A 23444-nucleotide genomic window follows, 5' to 3' on the forward strand; every position below is an offset into this window, starting at 1 on the left:
AGCTGTGTGTGTGTGTGTGTATGTGTGTGTGTGTGTTTTACCGAGAGGTCCGGGGTTGGCCTCAGTCTCAGGGTGCATCAGAGTGTCGAGAGTGCGAGGAGACATGGGGAACAGGTCACTTGTGTTACCCGAATTAGTCCTGAATTTAAAACACACACACAAACACAGAGATGAGAAAAAATACACAGACTTGTTCCATGAACTGTATACATGCAGTTGCAGTAAGACGCCTTCTTATAACTTTCCCTAGAACTCACACAGTCACTACCACACACAGTCACTACCACACACACACACATTCCCCATGATGGTCATTTACAGAATGATTCAAAGACAATCCCAGGCATTCATTAGTGAGGAAAAAAGGAAATGGATGTTAGTCAGAGGTTCGGTACAAGAGGCTGACTCAGTAAAATACCCAGAAAACTCTCCGCTTGCACTTTTCCTTACATACAGGGTGCCAGATTCAGTGTGTGAACTGATTATGTACTGTATAGAACACATTGAAAAATGTTCCAATGACTAAAAGATTTTTTTTCCTCCATTGTGCACTTTCTTTTGTCAAAATTTAAAAAGAAAAAAGAATTCAATTCCAGCGTGCGCACACACACACACACACACATTGCTGGTCTGGACCTCGGGTGCTCCGTCGCCATGATATATATATATGTCTGTGTGTGTGTGTGTGTGTGTGTGTGTGTGTGTGTGGCTCGGCTGAGTGTGTGGCTCAGTGTCCAGGAAAAACATTCAGGGAAACTTTTCTACAACTGATATAATAAAAAAAAATGAGAGAGAGAGAGAGAGAGAGAGAGAGACAGCGAAAGAGAGAGAGAGTAAGAGAGAGAGAGAGAGAGAGAGAGAGACAGCAAAAGAGAGAGAGAGCAAAAGAGAGAGAGAGAGAGACAGAGACAGACAGAGAGACTACAGGCATCGGTCAGAGAAGTGATTTTACTGAATGAGCCTCCATCAACTGGACAACACACACACATTCTCACACACACACATACAGTACACACACACACAAAATGACAAAGGAACCTCGTGTCCATAATGGTCAAAAATAGAAGAAATTAGTAAGAGGTCACTAAAAGTTAAGATGCAGTAAGGCCTCCTTTCCTGTAAAGGATAGTTATGTTCCACGTCTGGATTAAACAATGCTTTACATTTATTACAAATGCTCCACAGAACAGAATAATATACACTGTGCTCCAAATCCCACCAAAATGAAAAGCTGAAGACTCTTCAGTTCAGGGAGGCGACAAAAGCAGGAAAATCTGCTATGAGATTAACGGGATAAAGGATGGCGAGAAAGGGGAGGGGCTTCCAGGGGGTCAATCCAAATTCGTCTGTTAATTGGCTGAGCTGCTGGGTCTGTATTTAGACTGACAGGTCTGCCTTTGATAAATAATTTCAGCTATGACACGGTGCTCTGTCTAGGAGTCGGTTTTATCGCTATCTCCAAACACGGCTCGGTTTTATCGTTATCTCCACGTACTTGAGCTGAGGTGCAAAGGTTAAACCTGCAGGCAAATAAACATGTTTGCATTGCATTGCTAACGTCAATAAAAAATGATTCTTCTGCTTGTAAAAAAAAAAAACAAAAAAAAAAAAAACACAACAGACATGAACTCAGTCTACTGATCATCATGTGTATTTTAACAACTATCCTTTAAGCATTTGGAGCACAGCATACTGTAAATTAGACTCTGTAACTGGGTCCTGTCCCAATCCAAACACTTCACCTGTCGTGATTCTGACACACGCACCGCATGAAACCGTAAATAACGGAGGAACTACTTTGACAATATCCTTCTAATTAATCTCTAGTTTTTATTAATTCTAATGATTTTAGCTCTTGGTGCAAAGAAACACTGAGGAGTAAAAGTGTTGGAATGGACAGAACCTTCCGTGACACACATGCTACCGATCCATCGAGACTTTACATGATGTTAAACACAGCCGTTCTAGTGTTAACACAGCTGCTGTGGGAGCGTTTTATTACTGTTATGCAAAATAGAATTGTATAAATACTCACACAAATACACACACTCATTCATACACACACACACACCAGCTCCCTAGTGCCTACCCAGGGAAGCCGTTAGCCAGCAGTTCGCTGTCCGGAAGGTCCATGAAGATGGAAGGACACCTATGGAAAGAGGTCAGTTTACAGCAAGCACACACACACGTGTGCACACACATACGCCAAGTATAGCCACGCACACATAAATGTACACACACCATGCATGCTCACCCCAAACACAAGTGCGCACACACACACACACACACCTCATCACACACATTGATTCAAAGCATAATATCTCACAAGGTCAAATACATGCTGTTACTTTAGAGTAAAGTAAGCGAACACTAAACGTCGTCCTCCGCATGATCCCTTTGAAGCAATCTTCAGAGCATCTATAAACCAGACTTCGGGATCTTCTATGATGAAGGGTGAGGGTTATGATTTGAAATACAGCTCATGACAACCATCGGGAAATATTAAGACACACCGAGCTGGTCGGCGTGTTTAAAGCCGTCGTGTGTGAAACTGTTAAACATTAGAGTTCACGCTGGAATCCTGGTGGTGTACAGCGATGTTTCCATGCTCATGGATGCTGCTTTTAATCCTTCAGATGCACAGAAGATACAGAAGCCAGCGTGTGAACTACTTTGTCAGGTATAAACGTGGTGTGTGTGGAGGTGTGTGTGTGTGTTTGGGGGGTGGGGGTGTGTGTACATGTCACGTACATGTTTCACTGTGTGTACGTCCTGAAATTTGAGCAAAAATATTATTACTTCAAAGTCATTTTTTAATCGCGATTCTCAACGACACGAAAGCAAAATAATCCGGATGTCTGTAGATCCTCTCTGCTGTCCTTGTGTTAGGAGGACATGATGAGTGGAAACTGTTTATACATATCTGTTTGCTTCTCAGGAGAGCAGCATGTGGACAGAAGAAATAGGTAAACGCGAGCTTTCCAGATATGCACGCACACACACACGCACACGCACACACACACACAAACACAGAGACAACAGCAGAGGTGACTTACGGAGTGACGCAGATGAACTTGGTCTTCAGGTACGGCTGAGTGACTGAAAATAAAACAGCAGACAGGAATAGGTGAGTGTGCTTCGTGTTAAAGAAACCCCACACAAACACACACACACACACACACATGTTGATGATACTTGTGAACACCTGCCATGTGTGGATCTGAGCGCAGCTCTGGTTGACATGTTCTCAGAAGAACTTAAATCATCCTGAGGGAGGATTGTCATGTAAACACTGTATCTGTGTTATGATTTTCCAAAAGACAAATAAATAAATAAAATAGTGATAATAATACTAATAAAGGCACTTTACGTTTTAGGTTTTCTTAGAACTTGAGGGATTTTCCACCGTTTGGGAACATCTTTAGAAAACAATTCCATGAATCAGTACTCTATGAATGTCCTGGCTTTTAGAACAACCGAAGACCTTTTCAATGATAAAAAGAGAAGCGATTCCTCACGGTAAGGTTACAGGTTTAAAGCTTAGAGCATCACACCTGCTTGATATTTGACACACTGTTAGAGCGGAGCGTCCACGTCTAGACTGCTGTATTTGAAGATTAACAAATAAAACATTATGCTGATGTCTTTGTCGCTAAATGTGTACGTGCGAATAACTAAATTCTTTCTCAATAAATACTTTCACTTCTCTGTTATTTTCTCCAGAGAGAGAGAGAGAAAGAGACTGTGTGGTCAATTTTTTTTTTTTTTTTTTTGGTAAATCGCTCTCATTTTTCAGTCTGTTCTTTTCTGATCTGCTTCCGTTTGAAAACTTGTGGGGAAAATAGAGAAAGAAGAAGAGGAAGAAAAAAAAAACAAAACAAACAGCAAAATCAACATACAAATAAAATAAAAAATCTAATAATATAAAAACAGGGACATGTTTCAGATAGACAAATATTACAACTAACATTTCAGAGATATGTAATGAGAACAAAAGCAGATATTAAGGCAAAATGTTGTGTATACATGTTATTAAAAAATATTTATTCTCTAATTTTAAACCATGATGAAACCCACTATGATTAAGATATAAACATGTTTTATTTGTACACTGTTACTTGCCATGATATTAAAAAAACCCTGTACAGTAAAAACCAACTCATTATTTTGCCCTGTATGTTGATCTAAAGGTAAACAGTATATATAATCTGCACAGGAAGCTTCACTTCTCAGAAAAAAATAAACACCCCCAGAGGTCAGAGTAAAGTCAGCGTGTGTCAGACAGCAACTGGGGGAAAAAAAAAAGCTCTTACCGATTCCGGATATATCCTGACCCATGTCTGGGTCTGGCTGGGCTTCTGGTCTGCAGTACTTCCCAAAAGCCTCCTCTTTAGGGATGTCGGGGAAAAGGTAGACGAGTGGAGACACCAAGATGTTTGTGGCGTCCATGATCTTGTAGCCCATAATGATTTCGGCAAAAGACATGCTGTTCAGCTGCTGCTTAGTGTACGGCTCCACTGACTGGATCTGTGTCTTACCTGAAAGAGACACACACGGAGTTCATTTTGTAGGATTCAGAAAGTAGGCAGAGATAGAAGACTACACAGTGACACACAAACTCACCACTGATGTCTTTTTCCACCCAGGTGAATGTGATGCCACCCTCTTTACTACTCTCACTGAAACGAAGCAGAAATGTCCCAGGAGGCTTTGGGCTCAAGATGGCCCTCTCTCTCTCCTTACTGATGAAGCCCATGATATACCTGTGACACAAAAGCATATATACAAACACACACGAAGGAATTAACAAAAGTAGGAATAGTGGAGCTTTGCTAGTCATCATACTGTGGAGATGATGTGAAATGGTGAGCAGCAGTAAGTGTAAAGTTAATTGAGTACCAGTGAGACTGCAGCGAGAATACAGTGAGACTGCAGTGAGATTACACAGAGACTGCAGTGAGAGTGCAATGAGACTGAAGTGAGAGTGTAGTGAGAGTAAAGTGAGACTGTATAGTGAGACGGCAGTGAGAGTAAAGTGAGATTAGTGAGACTGCAGTGAGAGTATAGTGAGACTGTATAGTGAGGGCGCAGTAAGAGAATACGGCTACAATCAGAGTATAGTGTGACTGCGCTGAGTACAATGAGTCTGCAGCGAGAGTGCAGCGAGACAGCAGTGAGAGTACAGTGTGACTGCAGTGAGAGTACAGTGTGACTGCAGTGAGAGTACAGTAATTACACAGACTGCAGTGAGAGTACAGCGCGACTGCAGTGAGAGTGCAGTGAGAGTACAGTGCGACTGCAGTGAGAGTGCAGTGAGAGTACAGTGCGACTGCAGTGAGAGTGCAGTGAGAGTACAGTGCGACTGCAGTGAGAGTGCAGTGAGAGTACAGTGAGACTGCAGTAAGAGTACAGTGATATTACACAGACTGCAGTGAGAGTACAGTGAGAATACAGTGCAACTGCAGTGAGAGTGCAGCGAGACTGCAGTAAGTGTACAGTGATATTACACAGAGACTGCAGTAAGAGTACAGTGATTACACAGACTGCAGTGAGAGTACAGCGAGACTGCAGTGAGAGTACAGCGAGAGTACAGTGAGAGTACAGTGAGACTGCAGTAAGTGTACAGTGATATTACACAGAGACTGCAGTAAGAGTACAGTGATTACACAGACTGCAGTGAGAGTACAGCGAGACTGCAGTGAGAGTACAGCGAGAGTACAGTGAGAGTACAGTGAGAGTACAGCGAGAGTACAGTGAGAGTACAGTGAGACTGCAGTAAGTGTACAGTGATATTACACAGAGACTGCAGTAAGAGTGCAATGTAGGTACAATATAAGTAAGTTAAGTCTACAGCGAGATTATAGCCAGACCACTTACCCCTCATTCCACAGAGCCAGAATGTACTTCTTCACCAAGTCAATGATGTTATCTAACCAAACCCAGAATGAGAAGCCTTTTCCTGCCATGTTCTCCTGCAAAACACAAACACACCGCAGAATTAACTTGTGCTTGGTGAAGTTTACAGTGAGTTAAAACTGAACAAGAAATGTGTGGCATAAACATACTTTGCAAAACTTGGCCCAAGTGATTTGGCAACCGGAGTAGTTCACACAAGGACCTAAATACAAAAAAAGGAAGTTCAGCGTGTACTCAGTTTATAAAATCCCCTTCGTGCAAACATGAATAGTTCTTTCTCAGACTAGGGCTATAAAATTTGTATAGTATTGTAATATATCATTACAAATTTTACTGAAAAACAAAATACCATTTAACATTCAACTCCAAAAAAAAAAAAAACAAAACAGTAGGTAAAAAGTAAAAAATAAATAAATAAATAAAACCTAATACGTATATAAGATATATATAACAATGTCAAACTTGTTTTTAAGTGTGTCGTCACAGACCCAAACACACAGCCGAGCATACCGAGCAGTTTCTCAGCAAGTGTGGTGAGTTGCTCGATAGTCAGGCCTCTCTTGGTTGTGGAGGAAAACTGCCAGCTCAGAACTTCAGCCACCTGATCCCATGTACCCACAGGGGGCTTCGTGAAGAAATTTACATTCTGACGGAATAGAGTGAGACAACATTCATTCATTCTATCATCTGTCCAAAGTAAGCAGGATATGATTTTGTTTTTTTTATTACTAACCTTGGGATGGTTAGTCAGCATGTTGTACCATAGAATAGACGCCCAGGCATTGGGCATCTGGCAGATATTAGAAATGACTACAACGGGAAGAGAGTGCGTCTGTAGAAAATGAAACAAAAAAAAATAATCCAGTATTGATGTGGTGCCAAGTTACACAAACCCTACGGGTCTGTGTTCTGTGGAAATGTACATGATCCAGGTTGTTGCAGCCAACATCCACTCATCACGTTAAACTCTAACATTCGGCATCTCTAGAATATATTTAGTCGTGTTAAAGTGAAGCGAAGGGCTGACAGTGGGCACCATGGTGACAACCGTTAGCACAAGCTCATTAGGATTCAGTGGACCGCACCAATCACCAGGGGTCATAAAATGGACTTGATAACCAATTATTTAAAATTCAGCTTGAATGCGTCAACATGTTTCATCCTTAGCGCCTCTGACTGTATGCCTAACAGGACAGCGCGGCAAATTCATGACGAGGGTGCTGATTCACACGTCTGTCCTAATTTCTCATATTAACGGCAGAACGGAGCCTGTGGTTTATATTAAAATATTCCAGTGTGGGAATATTTGTATGTCTCTCACCTCAAGGTCGATTTTCAGGCCCTGGTGGTACACCTCTGTCTCAAAGGTGATGAGATGAAGTTCCTCAGTGACAATCAGAGAAGCCTGCAGGTCAGAGGACAAATTCATAAACTCAATCGGTCACACAGATCCCTTATCCCTAACGTGGTCAGATCGATACTGCCACTTACGTCACTGTTGGTTCGGCCACCGTTGCCACAACGCTGTTCTCGCAGAGTCTGAGAAAAAAAAAGAAAACATAACATAATTAAGCAAACCCAAATCTATCAGACACAAAAGTGCAGTCTCTAATGAAGATGCTTCACAAAGGAAAGAAAAATGAACTTGTGAAATCTTCCATGGTGCATTAGTGGCGCTCACCAGGTGTTTGAACTCGGCTGACAGGCTGCCGTTGTTGGACTCCTCCATGTTCATCACCTTGGTGTTTGTGCCCAGGATGTTGAACTTGCGTGATCTGGATAAAGAATAAACAGCACAGTATAGAAACTTTAGGTTGTTGAACACCCACAAAGTGCATAAATATAAATATATATTAGTTCGACTGTGCACAGTTATGCAACCAGGTTACTGTATGTTTAATATTTCCTTTTGTTTCATTAAATGATTCATAATTTTTGGTAGCTTTAATATACAGGTTACGATTTCACAATGAAGGTGGAAATAGTTCTGACGTGATTTACTTGGTTTCGTTCTTTTTACATCACAAAAACCTGCCATTATAACGGGTACGTACTGTCGAATAGGCAGGAATATCTAGTGATAACTATATAATAAAATCTTCTCATGTGATGAGAAGTGATGAGAAAATGCCTTGCTTTGTAAATAGAATAAAAGGACGTGATGACTACATTTTATCCTACATTCTACATTCATAGTTATATACAGTAAATGAAAACCCAGCCTACTCCTGCATATAAATGACTAATTAAAAAAAATAGAAATGAAATAGAAATGATAAGAAACAGAATACTTGGGCAAATAGAATGGGCAAAAAAACAAAATGTTACACAGCGCACACTTGTGTTACATGTTGTTCAGACATTACTGCCAGGTTACTGTCTCAACCTGAGACCATGATAACAAAAATATAGATTACATATTATCTGATCATCTGACCATCATCCCTTATTTTTCCGTTTACCTATCAATCTTACTTTAAAGCCTGTGCGGCCTGTGCCCTAGTTTACATATTTATGCAGTTCTAACACTTTCATTTGTCTGATAAATAAACGAAACAAAGCATAAAACATCTGAGACTCACCCTCGAATGGCTGCGACATCTCCAGATTCCCTGAAGTTGAAGATAACGAAGACAGTAGATTTACTATGGAGTACTAATGTGTATGTCAAATGTCACTCGTCTCAGTTCGACTGAAAGCATGTACTCACTTGTCGATGCACACTTTGATTTTCAGCTGGTAATTCAGTTCTGGGAATTTCACCAGTAACCTTAAAAAGAAGTGACGGGAAAATTTTTAGTCACTTGCACAGTTAGTGTGGTGTAATTTTGTGTGTCTGTGTGTTTGGGAGTTTGAAGGAATCTTACCGAACTTTGTTGGTGAACTGAACACCTGTTTTTATGACCAGAGGTCTGTCTGGGTGCATTGGCATACACGGCTGTCTTTCAACCACAAAAGCGCTGCAATGACACAAACACAACACAAGGGGGCACTAAAGCTGGTGGATTTAACACTGTGTTGCATAAGACTTTAATTATTTTTCCCTGAACGACTTCCTGATTTAAAGTGTGTGTGTGTGTGTGTTTTGTGTGTGTATAAATGGCACCTTTTCATGAGATTGCGGAAGAGGTTGACAATCTTCTCCTCCAGTGCAGGACGGTGCTGAACAATGGGATCTCCTTTATATGAAACTTTCTGTTGGAGCTCCTCCAGTTTCTTTATCTGCTGTCTGATCTGGAGCTGAGACTCAGCCAATGATGTGATCCTGAAAGAGAGGGATAGTAAAATAGACAAAATGTGAAATAAAGAGTGAAAACAATCGTCACTACGAGACACGACGTGCATCTTAGCATGATATAAAGCTAACACAGAAAAAATAAGGCCTCTATGTACTTTAGTACGGTAATTTAATCAACTGTGCTGCTCTCAAATCTGATTTGTTGGAATCTGCAGATTTGTTTTATTGGACTGTTGGATGCCCTGACTGAAGCCCTGACTGAAGCTGGATCAGTGATGGTTTGGGCTGCAATATCATGGCGTTCCCAAATCCCACTGCCTGTGCTACCTGTGACACTAATGCTGCATTGGCCAAAGAAGGAGGTCCAACCCCATACTAATAAATAACTACCATGTGTTTCAGTTTCATTGTCCAACTACTGTAATTAACAGGAACTGGTACGGCAGAAGCACCATGAAATCTAATCTGAATAACATGTTGATTCGTTAATTATTTGGAGGACATTTCCATAACATCAAATGGATAAAAAGTACAAAGCATGATTCTTTAATGCATCTGGCAACATCAGTACACAGCAGTGTTGATTAATTTCCTGTAACGTCACACCCTGTTATGTTTAACCCCTTACATAACCAGTGTCGTGTGAAATCCAGCTTCGGTGAGTCTTTTGAAGCTTGTGCATGTGCAGAGTGTGTACCATGTCTCTAGTCGGTCCAGGCAAATGTTAGGGGGTCCTCCGATGCAGGCGATCTGCTGTCTCCTCTTCCAGTCAGCCAGTTCTTCATCAGTCAGATTCTTCTGCACGAAGTCCATGACCTGCAGCAGCCCTGCCATGTCAGTCACGATTTGCTGCGAGAAGAACAAAGACACAGCGCTCTAGATGCAGCCCAACACCTGAGCACAGGGTGGCATTGTGTGTGTGTGTGTGTGTGTGTGTGTGTGTGTGTGTGTGTGTGTATATATATATATATATATATATATATATATATATATATACATATATCTCACCCTCCTGAGCTGATCCAGGGCACTCAGCATCTGCTCCAGCTGAGCCATCTTCTGTCTGGTGGCTGCAGCCTGGCTGTTCCCATTCAGGTCCTGGGACAGCTCTGAGAGACCAATAGATTACAGAGGAAATGACATCAACAGAGTTATGAATTAAGAGTTCAACCAGATCACAGCATTAAAGAATCCACATGTGAAGAAAGGGATAAAAAGCTTAAGCTCTGGATCTCTTGAACAAAGCAGGAACCGTTTTAAGTCTTACCTCCTGCACTCTTCAGTGTCTTGTAGTTAAAGTCAAAGTCATCCTGTAAGTTCTCCAGCATCTTCATTTTTTGCTCCATATCCTGAAATGCACACGAGTGAGAACTTGAAACACTTCTAATCAACATGCACTGATCCAGACTGAACCTCTTTTAACAAGCTTCTTCTTACACACTTGATTTAAAATGATCAGTTAACTATTACACGTAATTATTGGCACTCGTCAGACTTGCATAAAGGTAATTTTAACTGCTTATATTTTTTCTATCTGTTGTCCAAGCTATTGTGCAGATCAACCAGAACAATTTGATGTATATTACACATGGTTGATGTGTTCACTTTCTAATGAGAAGGGGTTTTATTTATTTTATTTTTTTTTATTTTAGATCAAAAGACTTCCAGTTGTCAGAGTCAATAGTTTGAATCATTTTATATAATTATTTTGCCCTTTATTTTAAGGGAGGTAATGATTGCACAACTGAGCCGCAGGTCGTTTTAGAATTAGACTTTAGAATTACGGTAAGCAAAGTGATCGTTATCTTCACCGGTAGCATGGCAATGAACACCCACTTTAAACCGATTAGCTGAATAAGTGACAGATTAACAACTGTAGCAATTACTGCGATGACATGCACATGACTCATTCTAGTTCTTTGTGCTGGATTAATCTAACTGTTAGTATGAATGTTACACAGTGACACACCTGCACTTTCTTCCTGATGTCTTGCAGTCTGTGCTCCAGGACCTGCTGTTTCTCCGTCACCACTGTCCCGCTGTGCTGCGCCGCCTGGCCGTCCTGTGGAGAAAAGAGAGAAAACTACTGCTGCTGCTCCACTCTGAGGGACATCACTCTCAAACGTGACCGAAGGAGTTTACTGAACTGATTAAAGGGGGTACAGGAAAATAAAATAAACGCTAGAGTAAACGTTTCATGTTCTGCATAGCGATGGTTAAACCCTTAGACCCTTGGCTTTGTTTTTATGGTAGCAGTTTTAAAATGTACCTTTTAAAATGTACCATTATTTTTGTGTCCCATTTGTATCATGATGTCATGAGGTCAGAGCAAACATTGTGTCTTGCTAACAGTTTGAGTTTCATGGTTGTAGATGCGTCGGCTGTGGACGGAGAGGAGAGAGGTCGAACTGCACGATGACGCATGATGATTCTCGCCTGGGTTTTATTACTTTGAGTTTATTTATTTGTGTCTTTTTGTGCTTATAGTAACTAACGTAAAAAGAGGAAGAGGCTGAGCGGGTAGATGCAACTCGTACGTGTACTCACACATGCGCTCGCACATGTGTGCGCTCACAATCATACACACAAATCACACATACAATCACACTCGTACACAATCACACTCGTACACAATCACACTCGTACACAATCACACTCGTACACAATCACACTCGTATACACACACTACAATATTTGAAGATTTTTAGTCAACTAAAAACCTCAATATATTAATCCTTGTGGACACTTTAAAAATACTACCCTTTCGTGATGTTCGTGAACAAAAATGCACACTAAATTAAACGTATATAAAAATATACAGATTAATATTTTTACTTTTTTTTGCATGAAACTTTTAATCAACCTTAGTTCTAATTAAAACGAATAAATCTTAAAAAAAAAATTACTAATTAATTATTGATGTCACAGATTTGCATAAAAATACAAACAAAATGACATTTTAAATACTTAACAAATGTTAATTTTATTGATTTTATTATATATACATTTATTGTATATTTATGAAATATGCTGCATGTTCTGTTGCCACTATGTTAGCAAACCTAGGAAGTGTGAATAGGTTTGCAGACCCTTAGGACAACCTAAAGAAATTGAATTTTTAAAAAAATTAATTTGTAGCTGTAAAATCCACAGCTGTGAGGTCCATTTCACTCACCAGAAATAGTCAAACATCTGCAGTAAAATGTATATTGTGTAAATGTATATACACTGTACACTCCAGTACCATCATATGATTTTATCCCATTATCGACCACCTTAACTACTGAAGACTACATTATGAGACGCACTAGCTCTGTGTATGTGTGTGCGCCCGTACTTGCTGAGCAGTGGTAGCGGTCTGCAGCAGTCTCTGCTCCTCCCACAGACAGCGTGCGACGATGCGAGCAATCTCCATTGGCTTCTCCAGGTACTTGCTCTGCAGGTGCTGTTTGATGCGCCTCAGGTTGTGCTGGTAAAGGACGTTGTTCTCCTGTAGGAAGCGGCTGTACTGCTGGTCGATCTCTCCCAGCAGGTTGTGAAATACCAGCGTGGCGTGCGACTCCTTATTGGCTGCATACGCCCTGCGGAGGAAACGAGGGTCAGGTTGGAAGATAGAAAAACTCCGTTTATGCCATTTCCATCTGCCTTCTAATGAACTGTAATAAACTGTTTACTGGTGTGTACTAGTTGTACTCTGCCCACAAAGGACGGATGTCTCCGCCCACGCGCGTGTCAAATTAAGGGGACGTAGAATCCATCTCTTCAGAAAACCAAGTAACAGCAAAGTTCACCTAAAGAAATAACCTCAAACTAAGTCTCAAAACGGTCAGCTATGTATGGCTCATTTCAAGGCTTCCTGTTGTACTTCCTGTGTCCTCAATTACTGGAAAGCATCATGATTGTGAAATAACTCCACACCACAGAAACATCCTCACACTTCAGTCACAGACACTTTATCCACCCAGCAAACGTGTGAAACTTAGTGAAATACACACCACACGTCAGAGCGAGGTGTAATCTCATGCTGGAAAAGAAATCGCTCCCAGCTACGTCGTGTCCTGGTTCGTATTCACCCGACGGAAGCGTGTGTGTGCTGGACGTCGTTAAGAGCTAACGTTATCCTACATGTGATACATTTTTTTGCACAATACAATACATGATCGATTATTTTTTTTTTATAAATTTTAGGTTAGGATACACTTTTCTGAGATATTCAGAGAATCATACCTTTTGTTATTTATTTATTTTTTTGCATTGAGTACAAATTGTATTATTTAAACAATAATTTTCTGCTGAACCTTTCAAAAGATTGAAAATTACTGTTTCATTTTTGAATTCATTTAAACGTTTTAAATGAATTTTCGGTGAAAACTGAATGAATGAGGTTTTTATATATCAATTCAGTATTATCATTACTTTTGTTTTAAATATTAAAATTTCTAATACTGATTGATTGGTTAGTTAATTTAATCTTATTCAGGTTAAAAAAATACATTTTTGTAGACATTTATTTTTGATCTACGTAAACTGTTTTGCTGGCAGTTCAAAATGCGGCTCGTTTTGTCCGTCCTCCTTCTAGCCGTCTGAGTAACGACACTTCAGACAGATTTGAGAACAAGAAACTGTTAAACTAATATCAAATACATGAATTCTTATTAAACCATTATGTCATTTAATCACATCATGTTTTTTTTCCCCCTTCCTGGTTGCTGTGAAATATTCGACTTGACTAAACTGGTTCTTCTTCTAACGATGCGCCGCTTGCGTTAGACAGATTCGGCTACTAATTTACATTCAGAGATCCAGGAAGGAGATAATTCGTGTGACGCGCTGTTTGGTAGCTCCATCGTGGATGTGGTGTCGCCACATAGTCATAGTCGCTCTCTGAACAATCAAGCAGCAAATTAAGAGGTGTATATTTAATTGGCCACAGGGTTAGTCATCAGCTACGCACCAGTCCTGACTCTCGATCCAGGGAGCGAGGAACTGACGGAGCTCCATGGGGAAGCTGTCACTGTACAGATGGTACAGCTGCTCCAGGTAGCGCGTCTCCAACTGCTGCAACTGATTCCACTGGGCCATGCTGACCTGCAGGACAGACAGACACAGAGATTAGTGTGAGTGAATGTTTCAAATGAAGTAAAATTGAATCAAACTGTATAGAAATGAACTCGGTTTAAAATGCAACAAACTTTACTCTAATTATATGCAAATGAATTGAACGAAGTTGAACTAAACTAAACTGAACCGAAACGATGTGACCTATAAACAGACTCGAATTGGATCGAGGTAATGTGAACTCAACTGAATCTAATTCAGTTACACTTGAAGTGGACTGAACTAAACTAAGATGAGTTGAAGCCACTAACTAAGCGGAGTTAAAGTAACTAACCTGAATGAATTTTATTTAATAAGCAGGGGTCAATTTGTGTTCACATTCTGCTTGTTCAGAAAGAACAGCAAAGACCTTCAGTGATAAATGAATTATCACAGAGCTAAAGTAACAAGAAGTAAAAAGTTACATGCATTTTTTTTTTTTAAATAATCTATGCGTGAGGATGCCTAGGAGATTGAGGAGATCTGGAATTGCACAGTGACGTGCATCTCGATTTAAACTCGAAATCCTTTTTGTCTGCTCATGTTAATTAGGTGTAATATAACATCCTCTAAGACATGCAAGATCGTAAACAAGCTCAGTGTCCCCTTAAAGGAAAACCGATTAGTCAGCTCACACTAGAGCTCTTGCGGTTGCGGCATCTTTCTGAACCTTCACTAGAATTTGCTGAGAGGAAACGATGCCAGTCTGCTCAGAAATAAACGCTGCATCCGCGCTGCTCAAGTGCCGTCAGACCTCCGATCTATCGCAGCCGATCAGACTGCAGCGAGAGCGTCCGCTTTCAGAGGAAAACCTCGAAACCAAGAGACAGAGAACCTGCCTCATCCTGCTACCGATTGACACACTCGCATACTGTTCAGCACTCACAGGTTTGCTCATCCGCCCACACAAAAACACACTCACAAATCAGTAACGTTAGCATGGTGTGTGTGTGCTTGTGTCTCTAAGCATGACTGGAAGACTTTTATCCTGTTAACATTTTCATTTCCACCTCCACTGCATATCCAGTTTAAGGAATTCGGAAAGACGCGATCTGCCAGGTAGTTTCCTCTGACGCTAGCTGCATACCAGGTTCTTTAGAAGAAGGTTCTGTTTGAGCAATACCAGATGTAGGTGTGACTAAAATCCAATGTGCACTTCTCAATGACAGAAAAACCAGTTTGGATCTTGGCAAGATTACTGCTTCAAATAGTCGGTCATTTCTCTTTTTTACCAGACAAGAAAAAAAGAAAAGGGAAAGAAAAAAAAAAAGAAGGAAAAAAAAAAAAAAACTCATCTGTAAAGAATCTGGCTTTTTAACAAAAGGTGAACATGTGGTGTTTGGTTCCTATTACAACACAACAAAGGCTGAAATACAAGCAGAACGATTATGATATTACTTAAGTAATAATAATAGAGGGTTGAAACTAGTGTGCTACAATCTGGCAACCCTTTAGTGTCACATTTCAGCTGGCTTAACCTTTCAAAACGTGGGTTATATAACTGATAAAGCAGGCGTGAACGAGATCGAAATCGACTGGCCGGGACATGAAAGTGTTTTTCCGCTGACCTTGTGAGAGCAGATGAGAGCTGAAGTGAGAGAGAAACATGGTGGGTGGAAGGATGAGGCACTGAGTGTGCATGCATATGTGTGTATGTGTGTGTGTGAGAGAGTGTGTTGGGGTTGGAAGCAATTTAACAGACCACAAAACCAAAGCAGAGAGGTGGAGGGAACAGACAACTGCACTACTGAACTACTCTGGTGAAGCTGCTGGCCGGTGAAACACTTTCATTCATCAGAACACTATTATAGTGTCGTCTTAAACACTTCATCCACACCAATAAACTCTAATCTACCTGCAATTTATAGAAACAAGGCCTTTAAAAGCTAGTGAAAATGTTCACGTATACACACACTGCACTCTCACACACACACACACACTCTCACTCTCACACACACACACACACACACACTGCTCTCTCTCTCTCACACACACTGCTCTCTCTCACACACACACTGCTCTCTCTCACACACTCACACACTGCTCTCTCTCACACACTCACACACTGCTCTCTCTCACACACTCACACACTGCTCTCTCTCACACACTCACACACTGCTCTCTCTCACACACTCACACACTGCTCTCTCTCACACACTCACACACTGCTCTCTCTCACACACTCACACACTGCTCTCTCACACACACTCACACACTGCTCTCTCACACACACTCACACACTGCTCTCTCACACACACTCACACACTGTTCTCTCACACACGCACACACTGCTCTCTCTCACGCACACACTGCTCTCTCTCACGCATACTGCTCTCTATCACGCACACTGCACTCAAACTGCACTCTCACACACACACACTGCACTCTCTCACACACGCACTGCCCTCTCTCACGCACACACACTGCTCTCGCTCTCACACACACACACAGCTCTCTCTCTCTCACACACACACACACTGCTCTCTCTCTCTCTCACACACACACTGCTCTCTCTCTCTCACACACACACACACTGCTCTCTCTCACACACACACTGCTCTCTCTCTCACACACACACACACACTGCTCTCTCTCACACTCAAACTGCACTCCCACACACTCAAACTGCTCTCTCTCACACTGCTCTCACACTGCTCTCACACTGCTCTCACACTGCTCTCACACTGCTCTCACACTGCTCTCACACTGCTCTCACACTTCGGTCCATTCACCCTACTCTGCCTCAGACTCACTTTATTTACAGACACCAGTAAGTCACATATCTTTGATCTCATCCCTTGTCTCTCACCTCCTACACTGTAGTTTCAATTCCACCTTTATCCCCTTCTCTCTCTCTCTCTCTCTCTCTCTCTCTCTCTCTATCCCCCTCTCTCTTTCACAAACACACACATTCTCTCTCTCTCTCTCTTACACTCACACACTCCTTCACACACACACTCACTCTCACACACACACACTCCCTCACACACACACACGCGCACACACACACTCCCTCACACACACACGCGCACACACACACTCCCTCACACACACACAGTTTCTGTAAATGACCAGGGCTCGGGCCGTAGGGAAACCACAGGTTTATACGACTACTCTCGTATATACTTGTTTGCATATTGTTACATTTTCCACCAGCAGTGTGGTTTTTACTCTTATTAACTTTAAAAAAAGGAGAAACCAGTGAGGAAGTAAATGGATTAAATATATACAGACGTGTTGATTTGAGTTGATTCTTTCTATTTAAACCGTGTTAATTGTTGGCAAATGACTGTGGGGAAACGAAACAAAATAGAACCATGTTACTGTAAAATAATCAATGCTGGGAGATTCATATGTGAATCATTTGTTATGTGTATTAGATCAAATCGATGGGTATTTGTTCAAACCGTAAGGCACTAAACTCTTCGCAGAACTTAAATCCATGTATTATGTAAAACAATGAACTGAAAAATAAAGAGAGCTGAAAATTGAGGAAGGATCATGTGACGAGTTCAAATCCGCTGCTAATAAGCTTTAAAACGTTAAGCGAGGAACTGACACAAAGAGAGAAAAAAACATCTACAATGTGTTTCATTTCAGCCAAAAGGTAAAACCACACATTATCACACCTGGAGCGAGACTAACAGCTGAGAATATTGGTTTCCTGAAAGAGGGAGAAGTTTCGCATGACTGTTACACAGTAAATGGAAGAGAAGTTCGCCGTAAGCATGGGACGGCTCACACGAAGCTCGGCTCTCATATCACTAAAACTGGCTGATGCCTTAAACGCATCTGACTGAGTGCTTTTTCACTCGCTTCCTGTGCAGTCTGTAGTCTTCCCTTCCAATTATTGAGGTCTCGATTGAGGTTATGTGGGTTTGGATTAGGTGTGCAGGGAACTTCCACTTAAAAAAGAAGCCTTTATTCTTCATGCACACACACATTACAGTACACACAAATTATTATTATTATTATTTTTTTTCTCATCTCAGCATGTTAGGATGCTGGAGTCAGGGCACAGGATCAGCTATGATACAGCGGCGATGAAGCAGATCTGGTTACTGATTGACAAATAGGCATGCAGATTATCGTTGCTCTTCTATAACATCCACAAGACCATCCTTTAAACTGGAAACAAACAAGCAAACAAAAATATTAGTCATTTATAAGTCAAACCAAACCTTCTGGTTGAAATGGGCGTGAGTGTGTGTGTGTAGCAGTGTTTCCGCTCCATCCATCAATCGACTCGTTTGCATTTACAGCAACAGATGCTCACACTAAATTTGTTCACAATGTAATCATTACTGCCACTTTGTGAACACTTACATACGGCCACTTTCTGCGAAATTCTGTTAAATTTCCGAATCGCGTGGTGTAATTATTGCAGCTACGGCCATTAGGGGAAATCCGTACATCAGGTGTTATGAGACATGTGTTTTCCGTCGTTACTTAGACACACTTGTCTTTAGTACGAACTGATACTTTCCACATGCTTGTGGCTAAATAACTGACCTGCAGGTTTAAGAGGTTGAAGTATAATGAATAAAATTCCCATCCGGTGAGGTGTGACATAGATTTATTTACAATAAGGACATGTCCCGAAGTGCTGTATATCTCTTACATCACAATTCTGGTTTATTCTTAAATCTATTAAGGAATCACAGTTTAAGGCATTTGACAGACGTTATCGCTATCAAAGGATCGCCTCGATACTGGGTCACTGACTAAGAATAACATCAGTATGTTGAGAGAAAAAAGAGCAAGAAAGATAACATTCCGATGTGTTTTTTTTTTTTTTTTAAAACAAAGGCTAGTTTACACATTTCAGGAAGAGGTAGGTCTTTGGTCATTATTTCAAGACAGCCAGTGACTCCGCTGTTCGGGTATCTAAGGGTAGTTCATTCGACCGCCTTAAGAGTCTGAGCTGGTGTCTGGATGCGTGTGAACGCCTGGGAGACGTGTTATTATCGCAGGAACTCAAAACCTTCTTGCTAATCACATTCGGATAGGAAACAGTTATAGTTAACGTGCTCAGTTTCCGATCTTTCGTTGTTTAACAGGTCACACTATGGGTCTTTCCTCATTACTGCTGTTTCTTCTTAATCTCCAATCAGCAAGGAAGCATTTTGCCGGATTTCATATGGAAAAAGAATCCAATCGTGAAAACAGTGTAACGTTTGTTACGTTTCTTGAGAATTCCTGTGAACAATAACTCACAAAAGAGTTCTAGGGCTTTTTTGTTTTGGTCTCGTTTAGTGAGAAGTCACGGCAGGGTTCGTGTAAGAGGTGTGGCTCCCTGGCTGAGGCTAAGATTAAAGTTAAGTGAAATAAGACCACAGGGAGAAACACAGCTTGATGTTTCAGTGTTGATTCTTCAGTCACATAATCAGCACATACAGCTGGGTGACAAATTAAAGGGAAAAAAAACCCACAACACATGCAAACGGGGGCTTGAATTTTTCTGTTATTTCTGTTATCGAGCCGTTCAGTGACTCTTCGTGCCCTCGTACTGTGAGAGATTAGGGGTTGGCGGTGCAGAGGAACTTTGTACTGATTTGAGAATAAATTGTATGTAGTTATTCACCGTGTCTTTGTGTGCTTAAGTGTTACAATTTCCCTTCACTGGAACTAAGAGGCTCGAACACTATTCCAGCACTACGATGCACCTGTACACACAGAGCCCTGACTCTGAATCAACCCCACTGAACACCTGTGAGATGAACTGGAACACCGACTGAACCCCTTTTTTTTTTAAGTCCTTGCACAAGGGGTATATTAGCATGTCACCGATGGGTATTTGTGCTACTGTTCTTTCCCTACAGCTTTCTTGAAGACGTTCACTCGTTTCATTGAGGGTTTCATCGTCTCATTCGATCAAGTCGCTTCCCCGAAGGTTCACAGATACTTACTAAACTTTAATATTCTTTTAATAAAAGAAGTCTGGAGTGTTCTAAAGGTGCACGAACCCTTGACAGTGAATTTCTTTCTACATTATACTCATATAACCGTTTTCTAATAAAGCCATTACGTAAAGATTAATCATACAGACAAAACACAATCCTCCAAAAGCCGAATTACATACAACCGGGTGACGAATTGAAGGAAAATCCTTATTGAATGACCATGAGCTACCAGAAGTGTGTCGATGCACCTGGAGTCAACCAGCGAGAGGTCCCGCCCACCAGTACAGGAAACAGGTGATCGTATTCTGTTAAGCAACATACCAGGTGGGGAAAAAAAATTCAAAACTCTCACTCCCTTTCACACCATACAGCATAGCAGAGCCGCCGATTTATCCCTTTTCATTCGTTTGTCACCTGTGTGTGTACGTGACCTTTGTCACCTGTGTGTACGTGAGACATATTTATTTGACAGACATATTTAGACATATTTATTGAAGCATCCGGTAGTACGACTATAATAATAGCTCTGGCAGCAAACGTGTGCCGGAGCCGCCTATTCCTGTAAGTGTTTCCTCATATTGCAGGATCAATTAGCATCAGGAAAAAAAAAACTAAACTCGAGCTCTGGTCATTGTTCAGAAATGAAAGAGGAAAAGAAATGGAGATATGGGCAGAGATAGCGTTACAGATTTCAAGCTCAGAAGTGTGTGTTACTGATCTGTTCTATTTGTGGTGTGTTAGTTGTGTTCTGTCATGTTACTTATCTGTTACACTCTCACATACTTATTATATAAACTAATCCCTGGACTTAATGAAGGTTCAAGTTCATGTTGGATGCCAGGTTACCCAAACGCTACACACACTCGAAGACCTTCGGGTTCACTTCCCAGTTCCTCGACAAGCTGTTGAATTCATTATCCAAACTGAAAGAGATTCGAGTCGTAAGAGCATGTAGGAGCCTCAGAAACAAATCCAGCCTGATCCTAAAGCTTCAGTGTGCTATGCAGTACTGCTATGATTGATACCAAATTAGTGAGCTGAAAAATTATAAACACTAATGCGATAACAGCCTACAGCGAGCCAGGCGGTGCCCTTGCCCAAGTCATTGGTCAATGTTACAGATATTACACGTGTTGTGTTCTTGTATCACATATAAAACATATTACGCAAGTCTGGCTAGCGTCTTTATTTTCTCTCTTTGTTCTATTTTACAAAAGATCATCTGTCGTTTGTTTATTTAATAAATCTGCCTAGCGACAACGTTCTACAAAGAGACAGCCGACACCTCGAGTGAAGTCAGGAGTTTATCAGGCGACGTCGCGTTATAGCTACAGCACAGACTGGAGTGCGAGTGGAGTGTGGTATAGCCTAGTGGTTAAGGTGTCGGGCTACCAATCGAAAGGTTATGAGTTTGATCCCAGGTCCACCAAGCTGCCACTGTTGGGCCCCTGAGCAAGGTTAACCCTTAACCCTCAATTGCTCAACTGTATAAAAATGTAATATAATGTAAGTCGCTCTGGATAAGGGCGTCTGCCAATTGCTGTAAATGTAAATGAGTGCATTCGTTTCAAATGAAGGTCAAGTTCGTCTGACCATGGATGAATAAATAAAATACAAACTAGCAAAGGCACTGATACATCAGGTTGTCTGACTAAACACAACAAGCACTACTAGTTCAACTGAGTTAACACACACAAACACACATGCGCACACACACACACAGTTTCACTCTGTAAGGGGGGGGAAACAGAAAGCACAGCACGTGAGAGCAAAATAAGTGAGTAAAACACCAAAAAAATCCCGTTATCTCGACTCTACTCTACTCGTGCTAAGGAAGCCGTGTAAAATAAAAGTCCCTTAAAGCAGCGTGTGTGTGTTAACAAAACCGAAAACTGAGGCCCCCCCTGAGGAGCACGCGAGGATTCCCTGGGTACAAATACTGGAAGCGGTGACGTAATGGGGGGTATATAATGAGGGACTACCCCTAGTGACCTCAAAGAAAATATATATATATATATAAATAAAATACCACCACCTGCTTGTTTCGTGTTTATAGCACGTTATAAAATATTTATAAAGACCTGCAGAATTTATGCAGCACTTAAATATGGCGCCATTTTTATTTTTTTTGTTTAAGCAATTGTGTAAAAATGTTTATATTTGGAATAAAAAAATGTATATTGCTGCATAATATTTTATTTAATATTATCTGAAATTATATTATTAAAAATATAGATTTTATACAAATTATATATATATATATATATATATATATATATATATATATATATATATATATATAAATTTATTTTTTAAACATGTTTTTAGATCATCCTTGTGTGTCTATTTGTTTTTAAAGCACATGATAAATGTTAGATAAATGTATTAATATTAGCATTCAGGCTACACTGACACACTGATTTTGACCCACTTTGACACGTTTATATACACAGTAAAGTCTTAAAATAAATATAAACTGATCTTAAACACGACTGAACGTTTGTCAGGATGTAAAAAAAATAAAAATGTAAACATTTTAAAGAGAGTAAAGAAGCAGACTGACTGAAAAGCGGTGGTTTTTAGGTTCCTACTTACCCGCTATGGATGTGGCTGGTAAAATAATATATATGCTGAGGGGGAAAAGTCGTTAAAGTGCTGCGACTCCTCCGCGGACACTTCCGTCAAACAGACGGTGTTCAATCCGGATATTTGTGTGTATGTAAATTATCTACGAACAAAACTATTAAACGACACCAGAGTTCTGTAACTTTACAGCAAGACCCGCAACGTATTCTTTAGCTTTCTGTCTGTTAGGGGCTGTGCCTTCATAAGTCTACGATGATTGATGGGTCTTTAAGGTATTACCGAGCGAGAGCGGGACAGTATCCAATCAGAACTTCGAAGGGGCGGGAATCAGCGCCAGCACGTTTGTATGCGCCTATGTTTATGGCATTGAGTCTCTTGGCTGTTGTGCTACGTCGTCCTCCCGCCGTAGAGCGGTCTGTTGTAGGCGTAGTGCAGAGAGCGCGCGACTCAGTTCCCGGAACAGCCCGGCTGGAAGTCATCTGAATTACTGGCAGTGGTTGCGTCATCACAACTTTACCTCAGTGAATGTGAGGGGTGTTGCATGTTAGCATTAAGAAGCTTAATTTATGCTAATTATTAATCTCTAGATTGTAGATGATGGTTATGTTATAAAATAAGTTGAGAAGTCTTGGGGGAAAAAATGTCTTGTTTGGGGGAAATGTTAATGACTTGGAAAAAAAATCACTTCTACTTAATCAAAAACT

The 23444-nt window shown here is 40.8% G+C and overlaps 1 protein-coding gene across 2 annotated transcripts in view; it reads right to left on the minus strand.

Annotated features, from left to right (window-relative positions):
• Positions 1–22972, minus strand: part of stat3 (signal transducer and activator of transcription 3 (acute-phase response factor)) — a 24640-nt gene extending 1668 nt beyond the window's left edge. Inside the window, exons 1-23 of one of the 2 annotated variants that reach the window (XM_060893011.1) lie at positions 22750–22972; positions 14109–14242; positions 12492–12735; positions 11124–11216; positions 10422–10503; positions 10163–10263; positions 9852–10003; positions 9023–9181; positions 8784–8876; positions 8627–8686; positions 8499–8528; positions 7598–7691; positions 7408–7455; positions 7238–7321; positions 6650–6748; positions 6427–6562; positions 6066–6118; positions 5878–5972; positions 4624–4763; positions 4314–4538; positions 3057–3099; positions 2090–2149; positions 42–139 (exon numbers count right to left, since the gene is read on the minus strand). In XM_060893011.1, the coding sequence (XP_060748994.1) occupies positions 42–139; positions 2090–2149; positions 3057–3099; positions 4314–4538; positions 4624–4763; positions 5878–5972; positions 6066–6118; positions 6427–6562; positions 6650–6748; positions 7238–7321; positions 7408–7455; positions 7598–7691; positions 8499–8528; positions 8627–8686; positions 8784–8876; positions 9023–9181; positions 9852–10003; positions 10163–10263; positions 10422–10503; positions 11124–11216; positions 12492–12735; positions 14109–14236 (2317 nt within the window). In that variant the 5' untranslated portion in view covers positions 14237–14242; positions 22750–22972. The remainder of the gene's footprint in view (positions 1–41; positions 140–2089; positions 2150–3056; positions 3100–4313; positions 4539–4623; positions 4764–5877; positions 5973–6065; positions 6119–6426; positions 6563–6649; positions 6749–7237; positions 7322–7407; positions 7456–7597; positions 7692–8498; positions 8529–8626; positions 8687–8783; positions 8877–9022; positions 9182–9851; positions 10004–10162; positions 10264–10421; positions 10504–11123; positions 11217–12491; positions 12736–14108; positions 14243–22749) is intronic. The other variant, XM_060893013.1, reaches the window with a different exon arrangement.
• Positions 22973–23444: the final 472 nt, after the last annotated feature.

This window comes from Tachysurus vachellii, chromosome 18, assembly GCF_030014155.1.
Source record: "Tachysurus vachellii isolate PV-2020 chromosome 18, HZAU_Pvac_v1, whole genome shotgun sequence".
Classification (NCBI taxonomy): Eukaryota; Metazoa; Chordata; class Actinopteri; order Siluriformes; family Bagridae; genus Tachysurus; species Tachysurus vachellii.